At 49.6% G+C, this 17571-nt stretch overlaps 1 protein-coding gene across 4 annotated transcripts; it reads left to right on the plus strand.

The window, feature by feature from the left end:
- The first annotated feature begins 195 nt into the window (after positions 1-195).
- HDAC8 (histone deacetylase 8) lies at positions 196-16144 on the plus strand. Of its 4 annotated transcripts, none has more exons than XM_059482894.1 (11): positions 196-381; positions 794-846; positions 2209-2339; positions 3925-4066; positions 6313-6425; positions 7415-7492; positions 7869-7977; positions 9550-9722; positions 11356-11450; positions 13525-13630; positions 15616-16144. In XM_059482894.1, the coding sequence occupies exons 1-11, from the start codon at positions 298-300 to the stop codon at positions 15636-15638; spliced, it is 1107 nt and encodes a 368-aa protein (XP_059338877.1). In that variant the 5' UTR covers positions 196-297; the 3' UTR covers positions 15639-16144. The 4 variants fall into 4 exon arrangements, with proteins under 4 accessions (XP_059338877.1, XP_059338878.1, XP_059338880.1 ...); XM_059482895.1 differs by having other exon boundaries at positions 228-338; XM_059482897.1 differs by lacking the exon at positions 196-381 and adding an exon at positions 405-424.
- Positions 16145-17571: the final 1427 nt, after the last annotated feature.

A 17571-nucleotide genomic window follows, 5' to 3' on the forward strand; every position in this document is an offset into this window, starting at 1 on the left:
CCGGGCATCTCCTGAACTGCGGCTCCTTGAGCAGGGCGGGCGCCACGTGGGGGGCTGCGTGCAGGCCACGGGCCTTTTAAAATTACATTCTTAGAGAATAAACACCACCCGAGCTGCGTGGAGACCCCAATAAAAACGCCTCTAACACGGGTAGGCTGCCTGTTCTTACGCGGCAGGAGGAAGGATAATGGCGGGGCGGGCCTACAGCTCCCGGCACGCCTCGGGGCCGGAACTGCCGGTCGTGGCCTGCCCTGACTAGCGGCGTTGCGGGCGCTGGTCCCGGCTGTGCCGGCTCCCATGGCGGCGGTGCCGCCGCCGGTCTACGTATACAGCCCGGAGTACGTGACCCTCTGCGACTCCCTCTGCAAAGTGCCCAAGCGGGTCAGCGCCGCGGCGGGGGCGAGGGGGCGCGGGGAGCACAGCGGTGAGGCCCGGGCGCGGGCAGCCGGCGCCCGGCACGGCGGTAGGAAAGGAGAAGGCGGGGGAAACTCCTGGCGAGAGGAGTGTGGGGTTAGAGCGGGGATGGCTCGTCTGTGCGTTCACATCGCCTCTGGCACCGCGGGCTTGGACACTGAAGCGACAATTCCCTTTCCCGGGAGGCCGTGCGCGGCTGTGCTTCTGCCCGGGACACCGGAAGGCCCTTTCACACGGTATGGGCACGGGCCGGAGAAGGGACCCGGGCAGGGAAAGTCGCTGCTGGGAGGAGTCTGAGCCACACCTCGTCTGCGAGTCCTTGGGCCCCTGGTTGCTGGCTTTGTGTTTCCTGCTCTCACAGTCTTATTCTTTTCTTTAGGCCAGCATGGTGCATTCACTGATTGAAGCATATTGCTTGCTTGACCAAATGAAGTAAGTGCTCCCGTTTCTGTGAAGGAATGTTTTAGTCTCCACTAAGGTTTGGAAGGTGCTGAGTAACTTCAAGTTTCACACTGTCCCTGCTGGTGGTGTGATTATAGGAGCCCTCACTGTGCGTATTTGCAGGATTAAAGGAAAATGTTTGTTTTGCTACATGGACACGATTACAGTAATTATGGCAGGTGTAATTTATGGTTACCTCCTGGTTTGGTGGAGCACTTATAGCCTTGTGCTTTCTCTACAGAGTGTGTATCACCCCCATGCTTGAGACTCCTGAGTAGGGTGACAGCCTTGGTGCTGCTCCAGATCCACTGATCAGTCAGTGCTGATGCAGAGAGGGACCATATTGTTTAGGTGCATTGTAATATATCTGAGAGACTTTTTGTGAGGTCTGCGTGCTATTCAGGAGAGAAGACCGGATGAGATCTGGGGCAGAGAAGTGAGGTACCTGCTTCCTCATTCAGCTCTTGATGCTGGAGCGTCAAGGTGAAGGGAAAAATAAGAAAGGCAGAGCTCAGTCCCTCTTGTGAAGCTTCTCATAAAATCTTAGAAAAAATGTACTCCAGCACAACCAGAAGGTTTTTTTGAGACTTCTTTTTTAAAAGATTTTTTTTTCTCTGGTAGAGTGTGCTTGGGAAATGACTGCAGGCATCATTATAGAGCAGACCTGAAGGACTGTTTGCCCTTGCATGGGATCGGAAGCATCAGGGCCAGCCTGGAGCTGGGAGCTTCCTGTGTTCTTCCTGTAGCAACGGAGCTGTGCTGCACTGCCTGTGCATGCTCCCACTGTCCAAGTTTTGGGGAGGGTTCAGTGTGTTGCAGGATTTGTTTAGGCATACTGCAAAGCACCCAGACCCAGGAAGGTGCTGTGCAAGTTGCTTGGAACAGTGACGGTCTCTGCTTTGGTGCAGGTCACAGCATGTGAGAGGCATTGCACAGCTCCTGATCTAGGCTGAGGTCCTGCCACAGGGCTGTGCTGGGCCTGGGCATTTCCCTCCATTAGTTCCTCTGTGTGTAAACTGAATGTTGGATATGCTGGGGAATGCACAAACAGAGAGAACATGCAGAACAGGGAAAAAAAAACTTGAAGCAAAGTGGGAAGGTTAATGCAGGCAGCACCTGCAGTGTTCTTCACAGGGGTGGGCGCCCCAAACCAGGGGCATGGCCTGCTCCAGCTCAGCTGGGTGGCTTTCTAACTTGAGTGACAGCCCAGTGCAAGAAGAAGAGGGAGTTTTGTTTGCTTTTACAACAGTAACAGCCAAAAGAAGGCTCTTATTGTAAAGGCTAAAGCTGGATATTCCAGCTGAACACTGGATCCTCTTGCCTCGATGTGATCCCTTCTTCCTCTCTGCTTAGGATAGTCAAGCCAAAAGTGGCCTCCATGGAGGAAATGGCGAGTTTCCACACAGATGCTTACCTGCAGCACCTGCAGAAGGTCAGTGAGGAGGGGGATGATGACCACCCGGAGTCTGTGGAGTATGGACTGGGTAAGGATGCACATCTTAGGCAAGAGATTAATTGAGTGCCAGGGCCAGGATGCTTTTTGCTGAAGCTGCAGTTAGAGGGGTGAGCTCAGGGGGATGCTGGACTTAGTTTTGAAAGGAAACATTCTTTAACAGGGTGTTGCTGAACCCCAGCAGTCATCTGACAGGCTGGCACTTTCCCTGGTGCCAGCTGAGGGTAGAGCTAGCCTCGCTTTGCTGCTCTGTATAGCTTGGCCTGTCTCTTGCTGACTGGGTCCGTCTGCTGCTCTGAGGCTCTGGAATGGGATGGAAGACCCTGATGCTGCCCTCGGGCTGGAGCTGGGATTGGCTGCTGCAAGCCTGCTGTGGGGAGGGCATGTGTGAACAGTGGCCTGGAACTGTAGTGACCAGAGCAGCTGCAGAGCAATCTGGTGACTTCCGTGTGGAGCAGAGGGCTCTTGCCCTCCTGGACCTAAGACAGCTTGAGAAATGCAGCAGGTAAAGCAGGTGAGATTGCTATGGGCAGTTTTGGTATCAGGAATGGGAAGAGCGACCCAAACTGAGACAGAGTTGCAGATTCTTTGCTGCTCTCATGAGTGTGCCTTAGACTTTACATTCCTGAAGCTGCTCTGTCTACAGGAAGACAAGCAGCCCTGATATCATGCTTTGTGGGCAACAGCTGCAGGGAGGCTGCTGTAGGACTAAGTGAAGATCGTATTATAGACATAGACCTACAGTTTATCTAGGCTTGGCTAGTTTGTGGATGTCCATTTTTAGGGAAGAGGTATGTCAGTGACCATGCCAGGGTCTGGTCAGGTAGACAGAGACTTGAAAGTAGTTTTTTTTGTGAGATTGGTGTGAGGAACCAGTAGGTTCAGCAACCCAGAAACACAACTCAAAGTTGATTCAGGACACATTTTTAAATGAACTGAGTGCAAGAAAACATTTGGATTGTTGCTTTTTGTAGTGGGTTGATTTTTGTAGTGTGGTTGGGGTTTTTTTTGCTAGGTGCTTACCAAGATATAGTCTCTCTCCCCCTCACTGGGGGGGAGGGAAGAAAATCCAGTGGAAAAGAACATGTAGAGATAATAACAGGGAGGTGAGTCTCCAGTTACTGTCACCAGTAAAAGCGACTCTACATGGGAAAATTAATTCAATTTATTGCCAATTAATAATGGAGTAGGATAGTGAGAATTCAAAATAAAACTGAAATCGCCATCCCCCTCATCCAGCTTTCTTCCCAGACTCAGCTTAACTCACTGCTCTTCTACTTTCCCCCTCAAGCAGTGTAAAGGGACAAGGAATGGGGGTTGTGGTCAGTTCACACCTCTCTGCTGCTCCTTCCTCTTCACTCTTGCCCCATGTGTGTGTGGGGTCCCTCCTGCAGGACACTCTCTTCCATGAACTTTTCCAGTGCTAGTCTTTCCTATGGGTAGTAGTTTTTCAAGAACTTCTCCAGTATGGGTCCTCCATGGGGTCAGTTCTTCAGGAACAGGCTGCTCCAGCCTGGATCTGTCTTGAAGACTCCAACAAAAGGAATGTGCTTCCCCTGGAGGAAAAGGCCTGTTGTGTCTGAGGTGCAAACTCTTACATGGACTCTTACCTGCAGGTTACGACTGTCCAGCCACTGAAGGGATCTTTGAGTATGCAGCGGCTGTGGGAGGAGCCACCATCACTGCAGCCCAGTGCCTGCTGGATGGCAAGTGCAAAGTAGCAATTAACTGGCCTGGAGGGTGGCATCATGCAAAGAAGTAAGAAAGCAATTCTTCCGTTGTGGTTTCTCATCTGGTGTCTGAACCCTGCTTCCTAGCTCCCAGCTTCCCTGAGAACCCTCAGGGTGCAGTGATCTAGCTGGGAGAGAAAGCAAGGTGTGAGGGAAGGCAGGAGATAGAGAGGAAGGAAACAGGGGGCAGGGCAGAGGCCTGAGAGGAGGCAGGTCACTGCCCAGAGCTGGTGCTGTCACTGTCATGTGCTGCAGAGCAGATCTGGGGCAGGTGTACTCATACATCTCAGCCCATTTCCTGGTGGGCACTTGGCTGCAAATGGCTTCAGCTGCAGCTTGCTGTGGAAGGAGACTTGCACTCAGCAGAGCTGAGCTCTCGCTCTATGCAGAACTGATGTCTTTTGGGAAATCTTCTGTTATATTCTGTCTGGATTGCATGGCTTAAAAAATGCCTGCAATGGAAAAAGTCTTAGCAGTGTTGCTGCTGCTGAGCTATTAGCACTGTTCTGGGAAGCAAAGAGTCTGTTTAAAAATAGGCATTTAATACTCACCAATCCCAAAGGAATCTTCCCAGTCACCCCAGTAAGTTGGTGTGTGATGGTTCAGGGTAGATGCCAGTCCAATGTGAAAGTCCAGCCAGACTGACTCCAAACTGCAGGTGCTTGATTCTAGGACCTGTGTCCTAGCAAAATACATTCCTTTTGTCAAAAACCAAAATACATTCCTTTTGTCAAAAACACCTGCTGTCTGGTGGTTTAGTTTCTTTCCAGGGTCCTAAAAGTAGGAATGACCTGGAGCTTTGGAAGCTCTTGGTTCAGAGGATGCCTTTGGGGTTGAGAGTAAGATGCTGAGTAAGTGCGTTTTCTCAAGGCAGCCTCACCCTCTGTTCTGGCAGTGATACTCAGAACTTTGCTGGGTGGATTTAGGGCAGCAGAGGAGAATCCCAAATGCTGGTCCTGAACTGCAGCTCCGACACTGCTCTGCTTTTGACTGGTGTCCTGCTCTGCTTTGAGTTTCAGAGATGTGTATTACTGCATGGAGAGAGGGCTCAAGACAAGCTTCCTTGTGGGCTGTGAGGGAGGGGAGAAGTACATAATCACAGTTGAGTCAGATTTTCAGGATACCTGTTAACACCTCCATTTTCAGCATTACCATAAATGAAGAGAGTCACTGGAAAACACATGTGCTCCATGGCACTTGCAGAGAGTGAAAGCGAGTGTGGTTGTGCCACTCCTGGCTTGCTCCTCACTGTTCCCAGCTGTTGCTGAGCAGGAAATATCAGAGAGAATGAGCTGAGTGCTGTGACTGGAAGTCAAGAGGAATTTCCCAGAGGTGTATTTTGTATCCTGATATAATTTGTGAAAAAGGAATTTGGGTACTCCTGTTGCCAAGTATAAAGCTTCGCTTTAAAATAGCTATCCAGAGCAGATTTAACTTAGCATGTGGACTGGTGCTAAGTGGTGAGGGAGACTTCATTTTGGAGTGAGGCTGGAGTAGCAGTCAAGAAACTTTCTTGTTCCTTTGATGCCAGCAATTAAGCTGTCCCTGATTAATGTCAGTGATATATCTTTACATGGTACACCTGTCCTCTGTTTAGCTGCTGGGACTCTCTCCTGGCTGAGCCCAGGAGCTGTATCGTGAGGACTGCATGTGGGACATGCCATTTGCATTTTCCTGGGAAGAGAAAGGAGGAAGTTACTTTGGCAAGAGGCTTAACCTTCATAGCCTGAGACTTTAAAACAGCAGGAGAATCCTGTGACTGGCTTGGGCCTGCCTTTCACTGCCAGGACCATCCCAGGACTTGTGACCCAGACAGCAGGGATGGAGTGGCTGCCTATCTATGTCAGTCCAGAACTCACAGGAAAATGGCCAAGGGGACTGTCCTCTTGCCTCAGAGAGAGTGGGTTTGAGTCAGGTGGCTCTGAACTTCTTTAAAATGTCTCAGGTGCAGAAAGCTAACATTTTATTTGTTCAACAGCGCAGTGGTCAGAGGTACCCTCCTCAAACCAGTGTCTTTCTGCAGACCTGAATGATGCTCACCCAGCTGCCAGAAAGCCCAGAGTTGAGAAGCAGTTGGCAAGCAGTCCTGTTCTCTGTGCTTCCCAGCCATGCTTTGAACTGTTCCCGACCCGTCTCTTGGTCACTACTGGGCTGAGTTTTTGTACTCCTCTGTACATCCCTGTGAGGTGGACACTTGCAAAGCCAAAGTGGGAATGCTGAAATCAGTGGTGATTGCATTGGCAATATTCAATGTCACAGGCATTGTTTTCACAGGGATGAAGCTTCTGGTTTCTGTTACCTGAATGACGCTGTCTTGGGGATCCTGCGACTGCGCCAGAAATTTGACCGCATCCTTTATATTGATTTGGATTTGCATCATGGAGATGGTAAGGCCCAGCAAAGGCTGCAAACAGCACAGCTGCACAGACTCAGGAGCGAATGGGAGAAGGCAAGGCCTATCTGCACAGCAGGGGTTTACTTGCTGCAACAGCCATGGCTTCGGCTCCTTTCGGTGCAGTGGAGTTTCCCCCAATCTATTTATGCCTTGTCCTGCTTTACAAACTTGCCCAATGCTTCTCCTCAGACTTCTCTTGTGGGTGTGGGCAGAAGTCTTGTACCTAAAGCAACAGATAATGTGTCCCAGTCTCCCATCCTGGCAGAGCAGTTGGTGTCAGGGTTTAATTGTTAAAGTGTCCATAGCAAGAGGGAAGTAGCCAGTAGTAAGTGCTGCTTTTAAAAGAAGGCTTGATGCTATAAATCTAGAGGCAAAGCTGGCCTTGCCGAAACTGCTCCCTCCTTCAGGGACATTGTTTCCACCCCATTTAACATTTCCTGCTCTCCTAAATTTTATGACGTGTTTAATTTTGTTCCATTTTCTCCCTGTATTTGGTTTCTGTTAAGTTTCCTATTATTTCTTTTTTCCCTCTCCATGCCCGCTGTCTTAATAGTGTCTTTAAGGAAAAGGCACGTTGAACCACAGCAGCATTGAGAAAAAGCAAGAGAGCCCAGTAGCACTGGTTCTGATCACAGCCAAGCTCTGGCCAAGTGAGCCCTGCTTGGATCCCTCTCCCAGCTTCACAGGCCTAGCAGCACAGGCAAGTGCTGCTACCATGGGTAGTGACGTGAGATATTCAGATCCATTCAGTACTGATTAGCATGAGACCTACCAGATTCATAGCAGTTGTGATCTTTGCTGCAGTTGAACTCCAGTCTCTGTGGACTGAAGACGTATTGAGCCAGATCTGCATTTCTACTTTGCTTATGTTGCTCCTTCTCTGCTTGCTGCCTGTGTGTATCAACCAACTCAGTGTGTTCAGACTCTGTCATTTATATAAATGATGCATGAAAGTTGTTTTTTTTTTCAATTTCCTAATAGGAGTTGAGGATGCCTTTAGTTTCACTTCGAAGGTCATGACTGTTTCTCTGCACAAATTTTCACCAGGATTTTTCCCAGGCAAGTTGAACTTGTGAGGTTTGTGCTCATTTGGTTCACACATCACTGGTGAGGCCTCCATAAAGACAAGATGTAAAAGCACGTCTTGCTGTCTCTTCTCACGACCCAGGAGAAGGAAAGAGGGGGAGCTACATGTTTTGCATTTCCCCCTTTCTGGTTGTAGCTGAGCTCTAGGCAGAGTTCCTTTGATGCTGCATGGCAGAATTGGGTGAAGGATAGAACTGGGTCACTCCACCCCACCTTTCTTGGTGGTGGCTAGTGGACTTCTTCATACACATGTTGAATGTCCTGGCTCTCATCGTGCCTTTGAGACACGCCACGCGTCTCTTGCTGCTGCTTTACTTTCCCTTCTAATTGGGGTGTTTCTCTTGTGCAGGCACTGGTGATGTGACAGATGTTGGCCTGGGAAAAGGTCGCTACTACAGCGTGAATGTGCCCATTCAAGATGGCATTCAGGATGAAAAATATTACCAGATCTGTGAATCGTAAGCCCTCTTGCTCTGATACAGCTGGCTTGGATGGGACTTTAGAGAGAGAATAAGATACTACACAGCTTAGTGTTTTTAATTACAATCCTTTCTTAAGCCTTGTCCCTTCCCCTGTTGCAGCCTTTGATTACAATGAACATGGACTCTTAAATTCTCAGAGGTCTCGTATGAATCCTTAGACAAACTGAATATACAGAGACATTGTGGGTGGCTGGAAGGGTCTCTGCCATGGGTTAGCCTGTCTCCTTAGATACACCTCCACAGGTGTCTATCTAAGGAGAGACTGAGAAGTGACAAGTATTTTTTATCTGTGGACTTAGGGCTAGATGTTTTTTCTTCAAGTAAGTGCTCTGAATTCTGACTGTGGAACATATGTTTGGGGCTTAGCTAAAAGCATTTTCCTAGCACCTTCTGTCTGTGCTGGAAAAATAAAAGGCTGAAGGCTGAATATCTGACAGTGACAGAGCTGCCTCCTGGCAGTCCCCTGTGTCCTTCAGATGATGGTGGACCTCACAAGCTGCTGCCCATGTCAAAACTGGGCTGCAGGTCTTGTTCTTTTCCAGGGGAGAGGAGTCTCAGTGCAGGGCTGCAGGATGTGGTAGCATGTCCACCTCTAACACTTGAGGGCTGAAACCTCTCTAAACTTGTAGGCCGGTAGGGCAGTCATGCGGGGGGCCATGCCTCCTGTTGGCTTATTGGTGCTTGCCATTGCTGGGGCAGAGCAGCCCTCTTTGTGCTGGAGGACATGCTTTCAAAAGGCAGCTCTGGGGTCAGGAACCCATTCAGGAGGAGCCTGCTGCATGCATTCACAGCTGAAGGACATGATAACTTACAATAGGTTTCAAGCTGTGTAGAGCTGAAGCTTCTGCAAAGAGACTTAGAGATCTCTGAGATCTATCCTGGCTGGGAGGCAGTCCATGGACATGACCATGGATGTCTCATCCAGCTGTTGTTTGAGGGTAATTGCCTGTATTTCCCAAAACCACAATGGGCTTGAAGAATGAAGCTCTGTCCAATCCTGGTTTTTGCAGGCTGACTACATCCAGCACAGAGCTTCTCCTCATAGTTTTGCCTCAAGAGCCATACAGGAGAGAGGAGAGTAAGACCCTAGCCAGTCTTCCTCTGTTTCTCCTGTCCTCTCCTGGCCTGTCCTGGTGAGAGGTGTCTGAGAGTTCGGGGTGGTTGTTTTGCCAGACCCTGACCTCCACTATAACTTTCACAGGGCAGAAAAGCCCCTGGACCATCGTGCAGCCAAAAGGCAGACTGTGAATGTGGAGTTTGATGCTACCACTAAACTGGTGAGGACTAGATCCCCCTCTGCCATGTTATCAGTGGTGCTTTTGCATTCATCAGCCTTTTGATAAGTGCTCTGAGAGCTAAAATTGCTGTGGAGGTACAAGGCTCAGAGCAGAGGCTGGGAGTAGAGGTAGTGTAACTGGTGTGAGTTGGGTGGAAGCAGAGAATGCAGAAACCCTGAGAGGCATTGGTGGATCTGAGTGACCAGGGCCATGCCACCAGCATTCCTCTGGGCTGTGCTGGCAGTAACTGGACTGCTTCTCTTCTCTCTAGAGTGCTGAAGGAGGTGTATGCTGCCTTCAACCCTGATGCAGTTGTGCTGCAGCTGGGGGCGGACACCATTGCTGGAGACCCCATGTGCTCTTTCAACATGACACCTGAGGGAGTGGGGAAGTGCCTTAAGTATGTCCTGCAGTGGCAGCTAGCAACTCTTGTCCTGGGAGGAGGTGAGTGCATCCTGCTGTTCTCAGAGAAATGTGTTTGTCCTCCTGTGACCCTGCCTCGAGTGCCTGCCTGCCCTTGGGCTCAGGACTGGCAAGGGTTTAGCAGGGTGACTGCTGGGCAGTGTCAGGAGGATGCACTGTGGCATAATACTCTTTTCTCACACCTGAAATCATTTATACTGACAGGTGCAAGTCTCAGTACTGACTCAGATCTTGAGTTAAAAGCTGCATGGCTCCTCTGGAGAAGAGGAGAGGCCAACAAACTGACCCTGACTTCTCAGTGACATCTCTGATTCCCATCTCTGCTGATCAGCCCTTTGGTGCTTCACTTTAAAAGTGAGCACTGTGTTCCCAAACCTATCTTGGGCACTTGGTGATGAATGGTTTCATTAAGATTCAAGCAGGGGCTTGGGACAAGGCCTGCAAGATACAGCAGGGCTCTTAGCTCAGAAGCTAAGCTGGACTTTGTTGTGTTGCCTAATCAGCTGCTTGTTCAGTGGGGAGAGCACAGGACAGGTGTTATGTTAACAGAGCATTTCAGAACCACAAAAGCCCCTGTGTGCCAGGGAAAGCCCCTGAGCTCCATGACTGGAGCCGGAGCAGCTCTAGGTGTTGTCCTTTTTTAGATGGGGGAAATCATGTATAGCATATTAAGGCTAATATTTAATGTGCCTGATGCCCTTTGTTTTGGAAAGGTTATCAGTGTTCAGTCCTGCTGTGGCTTGTCTGTGAGTGTGCCGGAGATGTCACCTGTCAAACAAAACCCAAAACTTCTGTTAAAAAATGATGATCAACTATGTGTCACTTGTGAAAACAGCAAAGGAGTGTCCACCACTGGAGCATGTGGAAGCATTTGAAGTGGAAATTAGGGGAGGAGTAAAAAAAAAAAAAAAAAAAAAAAAAAGCAGGGAAAAAAACCCCACTGCAGACAGAAGGGAATATCGGAATAATATGGTCTGTCTTGTCAAAGTGCTTTTCTCCCTTTACTCTTCTAGTCCTCTGTTCTGGAAAAAAACATACCTGAGTCTCTTGCAGGATTGCTTTCAGCTAAGGTTTCTCCTTGTGGGCTCATGTTCCTTTACCATGTAGGTAACCATTTCTTGCTCACTGTGAAATCTCATTTCAGTGTAAAACAGTTGCAAGTTATAGTGATGAGTTTCACATTTGTCCTTTCAAACATGATGGTGCTGAAGAGCTCACCAGGGTATGGCTGGGCATGTGTATTTTGCTTCGTAGGTCAAAGGCTGGTATTAAAAAGCAGGAAGCCCCCATTTCTGCTGCAGCCTGCTACTTGAGAATGGCTCTTCTTGTTGCCAGGAGAGAGTTGAGCACATGGGGTTGTGAGCTCATCCTGACTCTGAGATGGTGGCTGGAGGACTGGCCTCTGCCACGCTGGTTGTAACTGGGGTTCAGTTTGAGTGGTCTGCTCTTGCATACACTGTCATTCAGACTTGGCCTTGTGTAGCCAGCAGGTGCAGAAGGCAGGTTTTGGGCATGGCTTGAGTGGAGGAAATAAGCTGAACTCATGTAACCTGTACACAGTGGTTTCATGATTTGTTCCTTCCACCTAAATCTCTTTTTTTCTTTTCCCGTTCCTCACTCTTCCTCCTCAAATCCCAATTCTTGCTGGAAACAGGAGGTTACAACCTTGCCAACACCGCTCGCTGCTGGACATACTTGACTGGGGTCATCCTTGGGAGAACACTGTCCTCTGAGATCCCTGATCATGAGGTAATGCTTTGAAAAACCCGTCTCCTTGCAGAAGACCCAATTGTTCTGCCTAATCCACACAGCATCCTTGCCACACAGTCCTGTTTTGTGAAGACATTTATGTAGCAGTATGGTTGGTGCTCGTGCCCAAAACCAGAGGCTGTCTGCAGCTTTCTGTGAGGGGTTTAATGTGCCTGTAAACTCCAGTCTCAGATAGTAACAGAGAGGATGGGCAAAAGAATTACGTGGTTTCCTCAAAGAGCTCTTTAGGATGTGCCTTTTGCCTTCTCAAGGCTTTAATTTTGTTTTTCAGCTGAAGTTTGAGTGACCATAGTGCCTGTTGCTCTGCTTTCCTCCTCCTCCCCCTGAGGGTTCTGTCTCGTGACCAGCAGTGTCTGGTAAAGAGTAGCCAGGGCCCAGCACATTCCAATAAGTTGCTTCTCTCTGGAGTTGACACAGAACGCACCTTGCAAATATTCTGTCACTATATTAGGGTCCTGTAGTTGTACAGGGATGAACTTCCAAACCACTGGAGCAGAGAATTCCCCAGAAGCTGGCCCGTTTCCTCCCATTTTCTATCTTCTCATGACTGTCCACCCTTGGGGCAGATCTCTGAATGACCTTCCTAGAAATCTCTGTCCTGACTCTCAACATGGTTTGAACTCCGCTGACTCTAAACATGTTATCAGCTGTACTGAGGAGACACATAAGAGACATAGCAACCATAGCAACAAGAACATACTTTCTGTAACATCCAAAGAGAATTCAAAATTCTTGAAAAGTTGTTGTAACAGGCCTGAAGGAGGAAGAGGGAGTGACAAGTTGGGAAAAATCATCCTCTCCTGTTTCTCCCTCAGGCTGAGTACTATTATTAATGGACTAACAAAGGTAGTGCCTAAGGTAAGGGTAGGAGAAGGAACACTGAATACACATCCCAAATGACCCTCATTGCCATTGTTATAATTTCATAAACTGGTATCACAGAGTACAGCAACAAAACAGTCCTGATCCCTCTCCTGCTCTGAAAAATACCATCACAAGGAACACATATATGCTCACACATACATACCACACCCACATGAACAGACCAAGCAGCATTGTGACCAGTGGTTCTCTACCTAATATGAACAAATGCTTAGAATCAAATTTGTTTCCAACCCACTCTGGACAAATCTGTTGTTATCTCAACCCTTTGTGCCCCATACTGGGCACCAATTAAAGTTGTCTTAGGAATGGTACTTTCCAATTTAGTGCTCCTGCTAAGAGCATGAACAATTTACTAAACAATAACAGTGACAATACTAATGACAGAGGGAACAAGAAAACAAAAAACAATTCACATAGAAACACCCCTGCCCCCTGACAATAGACAAAACCGCATGGCTTCCTCTGCCACATTATATAAGCTGGAAGGAATCCCTTATGTCTGGAAGAGTCCCTTTCCCCTGCCCTCAGCAATGATGAGAGATGGTGTAGAATAACCTCCGTGTCCTGGCCATGCCTCCTCCCAGCTACTCTGAAAACTGACCCTTGTCTTGGCCAGACTCATGACACAGTGGCTCACAGTAACCTGTGATTCTGCGTTAGCACATCGACCCCATGTGCTGCAGATTTCCTGCATGCTGTCTGAGCACTCAGCCAGGAGAGACACAGTATCCTTCCAGCACACTGATTTTTCCTTTCCCAGGTGTTTCACAGTCATGTCAGTGCAGTGTTCAGCAGGATGGGAAGTGACAAGTAGGATATGTGATTACAGCACTTGAAATTTAGTAGTAAAAAAATCCCATTTGCAGGTAACTGTGTGTAAAATGAGTGTCAACAGCTTTCCCAAATAAAGCATTGGGATAGACATTTGACTGCTTTTTGGTTGCTTCACTGGCTCTGCTTCCCATCCCTTGAACTGGGAAGCGGTTGAAAACTCCAGGTGGACACAGACACTGCTGAAGTACCACCTTGATGTAGTGAAGCTACACGTGGCCCTTAGGTAGAGAAACGTTTTTTTGCCTTTTTACAAACAGGAACCCATGGAGAGCCCTCTCTCTAGCCTCAGCCTTCAGAGGCCTCTCTGTTGATTTTCCTCTCCTCCTCCCTGCAGTTCTTCACAGAGTATGGTCCTGATTATGTGCTGGAGATCACACCAAGCTGCAGACCAGACCGCAATGAGCCACAGAGAATTCAAGAAATTCTGAACTCTATCAAAGGTGTGTTTGCTTCAGGCTTACAGGTTTTTTTAGAGAGGGCTTCAGAAAAGCTTGTTGGAGCCTTTCTCACTGACTGGAAAGATGAACCACATTCACGTGGCTGCTCATTAGTGCAGTGTCACTGGCCTCCCACATCCCTTGGGATTTTCAGGGTTGGTGGTACAGAGTAATGGGTTCCTGTAGCAAAAGTTGGCATTGCCTTTGCTCTGGCTGGGTAGGGGAGCATGGGGCCTTGTCCTTTTTGGAATCATAGAACAGCCCAGGTTCTAAGGGACTTCAAAGATCATCTAGTCCAAACTTTTCGTGGGAAGGGGATCATAGGCAAGATTACCTAGCAAGTCATGTCCTGAAAACTTCTGACAGTGAGGCCGCTACCACATCCCTGGGGAGTTTCCGCCAGTGATTGATTGTTCTTGCTGTAAAAAAAAAGCACTTAAAATAAGGTGAAACTTCTCCTGGTGCAACTCACACCTGTTGTCCCTTGTCTTCTCCATGTGCCTCCTTGTGAAGAGAGATCTTCTGTCCTCTGAAGCCTACAGAGCAGGCTTCAAGTACAGATTACTGTGATTAAGTCCCTCCTAAGCCTTCTCTTCCACAGGCAGAGTCTCTCCTCATTGGGCAGGTTCTCCAGCATCTGATCACCTTTTTGGTCCTCCTTTGGACCCTCTCTGCTCTGTCCATGTCTTTCGTGATTTGTGGGGATCATAACTGGACACAGTACTCATCATTTGTCTGATGGACCTGGAATGAGATAATCCAGTTTTTCTTAGTAATGCTCCTATACAGGCTGCACAGGATATAGTTTGCTTCACTGCTGCAGCAGCACACTGCTGGATCCTATTCAGCTTGCTGCCTATCAGGATCCCCACATCCATTTCCACAAAGCTGCTTCCCAGTCACACAAATCCCAGCCTGAACTGGCCACCTTCTATCTCAAGAGCAGGACCTTGGTTTTGCCTTTGTTAAACTTAAAACTGTTATTTGTAGCCCAGTCTTCCAGCCTGTCCTACTCTCTTAAGATACCTCTTCCTTCTGACCTGTTCACCGCAGCACCCAGTTGGGTTCTGTGGTTGTTTTCAACCCAGGTAATTTACAATGTTGAGCAATATGTATCAGTATCGGTCCCTGGGGGACCCCACTTATGACAGGCTGCAAGACAATGTAAAGTCCCTTGATCACCACCCATTGTGAGCTCCCTGTAAGCTAGCTCCCTCCCTATCCCCTTTGCAGACGACCCATCCAGTCTGTGTCTTTCCAGTTGGTCCAGGAGGAGGCTGTGGGAAATAGCTTTCTGGAATTGGAACAGGTCTCCAGCAGGCAGGACTTGAAGCTCTTCAAGTCCAGGACAGGCAGCTCGGTGAGCTCTGCCAGCTCCAGCACTGAAACTCATTCAATGCCCTTACCCATCTGTCTTGTCTCTCTCTGCAAGAGGGGCTCAGAGCAGCATGATGGGGCTTGGCACCCCTTTTCTGCAGTGTGCTGGTGTTAGAAGTAGGGTAGGAAGTCCAGTGGCTGTGGATGCCTTCAGGTGTCCATTACCAAGCACAGGCCAATCCTAGGGAGAGGGCATCTCTTGCCTGGGAAAATGTCCAAGAGGGCAGGAGGAACAGCATCACTCCAGAGCTGGAAGGGGTGGGGGAGGGCTGTGCACTCCTGTCTGTGAATCCAGCCTGAAAGAAGGACAAGGCAGCAGGGAGTGAGCATGCGCATCTCGGATGCTGGTCCATAAATCCCGAAGCAGCATTCAGCATAGTGAAAGCATTGGCAAGGTCCCCTTGTGGTAATTTCCAAAGCCTGGCTCAAATGAGGGCAGCAGCCTCTGCAGAGGGAGTGACGGGTCAGCAGGAACTGAGATCTGTGCTGAGGCTGGAATTCCCATATCATGGTCTAGTCCATCAGGCATGGGAGTGGCACCCCTTGCCAGGTCACTCCATCAGGCTAAAATATCAGTGGAAATACCCTTTTTTGCTTCCTTTTGTTTGCAGGGAATCTGAAGCACGTTGTTTAGCAGAAAAGGAAGGCTTAGGCAAGAGCATTTCCTGTGGGGAAGACAGCATATTTATGTGAACAACTGATGAAATTTGTGGCTGCAGGGAATCTTTCAAAGAAAGTACTGTTGGTTGGTTAATTTTTTTTTTCTCTTTAAAGAAGAAAAGCTGCTGGATGCCACAAGCTCTGTGGCTCTTCCCAGGCAGGAGTGTGGGCCCTCCAGCCACAGCCGTCCAGTGCTGGGAGAGCCTCCCTTGCTCCTTTCCCCTTCCTTTTTTAACACCACAGTTTGTTCTCACAACTGCTTTTAAATGTATTTTAAGAGAGCAGCTGCTCAGAGCTGTGAGCCCTCCCGAGCTGGAGCCCAGTGCTGTGTTACCTACTTGGCAGGGCCACAGCCTCAGAGCTGCCCACTTGGGAAGTAGAGCCTGAGAGCTACCCTGGTTGTGTTTCTTACCCACAGAAAGGCACAGCCATTGTGGTTTTAACTGAGAATTTTTAAAAAATAAAATACTTGAAATAGTCCTCCAGCTCTTTCCTTTCTTCTTCCACCCACCCTGTCTTGCCAGTGCTCTTTTCCACAGCACACCCCCCTCCCCCTTCCCACCTACTGCAAAGCCATTTGTGAGCTCCTGAAGTCCTGCACAGAGGGACCAGAGCCTGGAGAGCCTCTCAAGAATGTCAAGGGCGATGCAGGGCGTTGTGGCAGCTCCTCTTCTGGGAGATCTTGGATGAACTTCCAGATGCTCTGGTGCCCCATGAGAGCTGCCACAAGGTGTCTCAGCAAGGCAACAGGTATACAGGTATCTGGAGCAGAACTCTCCCGAGTGCCAGGAGCCATGAAGCCTGGCCTCTGTCGCCCTTGTCCCCTCATTCTCCTAGCCCATGGACTTTTTATTGTGCTGTTTTTTTATAAAGATGCCTAGTCACTGGAGGAAAGCATATTTCCTGTGGCTTTAATTAGATTATGCTGGAAGAAACAGCAAGACAAAGGGGTTCCCAGCCTGGCCTTGGCTTTGTTTTTTGCTCTGTTGTTTTTCGCTGCTGATTGAAAGAACAGGAAATCTGGTATGGAGACAGGTCAGCAGGATGTGGCTTCCACGACTCCTGACCCCTTGCCTGCTTCCATGTACCCCTGGCGCCTGGTGTGGTGTGCTGTGGTGAGACCAGTCTTGTGTGGTGACCACTGGCAGAAAGCTGCTGCTGCCATTGCTCTAGCAAAGGATCCCAGTGCCCTGGGGAGATGTCAGGATTTGGGACTGCCCATCCAGGGAAAAATGCGAGGAATGAGGGAGCAGAGAAGCTGGCCAACTGCTGCTTCTTACCCACCTCGGGGCCCCATGTGCTCTGTCCCCACAGCAGGTAGACTGCCCTTGTGAGAGCTGTGGGAGCTGTTTCAGGAACACAGTTGGGAAAATAAACAATAGGAAACCCTGTCAAGGGTTGTGGCTTTTAGGTGAGATGCCTCTTGGGTGGAAATACTCACATTCCCTATCCAGAGTGGGATGGCCGTCTTGCCGCCCACGCAAGGGAGCCAAGCCGGAGCGCCGTTCCAGTCCCTCCCTGTCCGGGCACGTGGCTGTACCAGACCCGCCTGGGGCAGCCCGCGTTCCTCTGAGCGCTGCAGTGTCCTCGTGGACGCCGGAGATGAGCTGTTGACAGTCCCCTCCCCGGGGCACGAAGGACCTCTCGTGGTGGCGATCCTGCGCTGCTACCCTTTCGGGGCCGAAGAGATGCCGGCGGTAGGGACTGCGCCTGCTCCCCGCCCCTGTGGCCCCCCAAGGCGGGTCCCAACCACCTTGTGGGCCATCTTGTGCCTGCAGAAGTTCCACGTCCAGAACCGCGTCCCGGGGAGATTCTGGAGCCCCACGGAGCCCGGCTCGCCGCTCGCCTAGGGCTTGGGGACGCAGCCGCGGGAAGCCGCCCCCTCCAGGCCGCTGGCCCCGGCCTCA

Source organism: Ammospiza nelsoni, chromosome 15 (genome assembly GCF_027579445.1).
Source record: "Ammospiza nelsoni isolate bAmmNel1 chromosome 15, bAmmNel1.pri, whole genome shotgun sequence".
NCBI lineage: Eukaryota > Metazoa > Chordata > Aves > Passeriformes > Passerellidae > Ammospiza > Ammospiza nelsoni.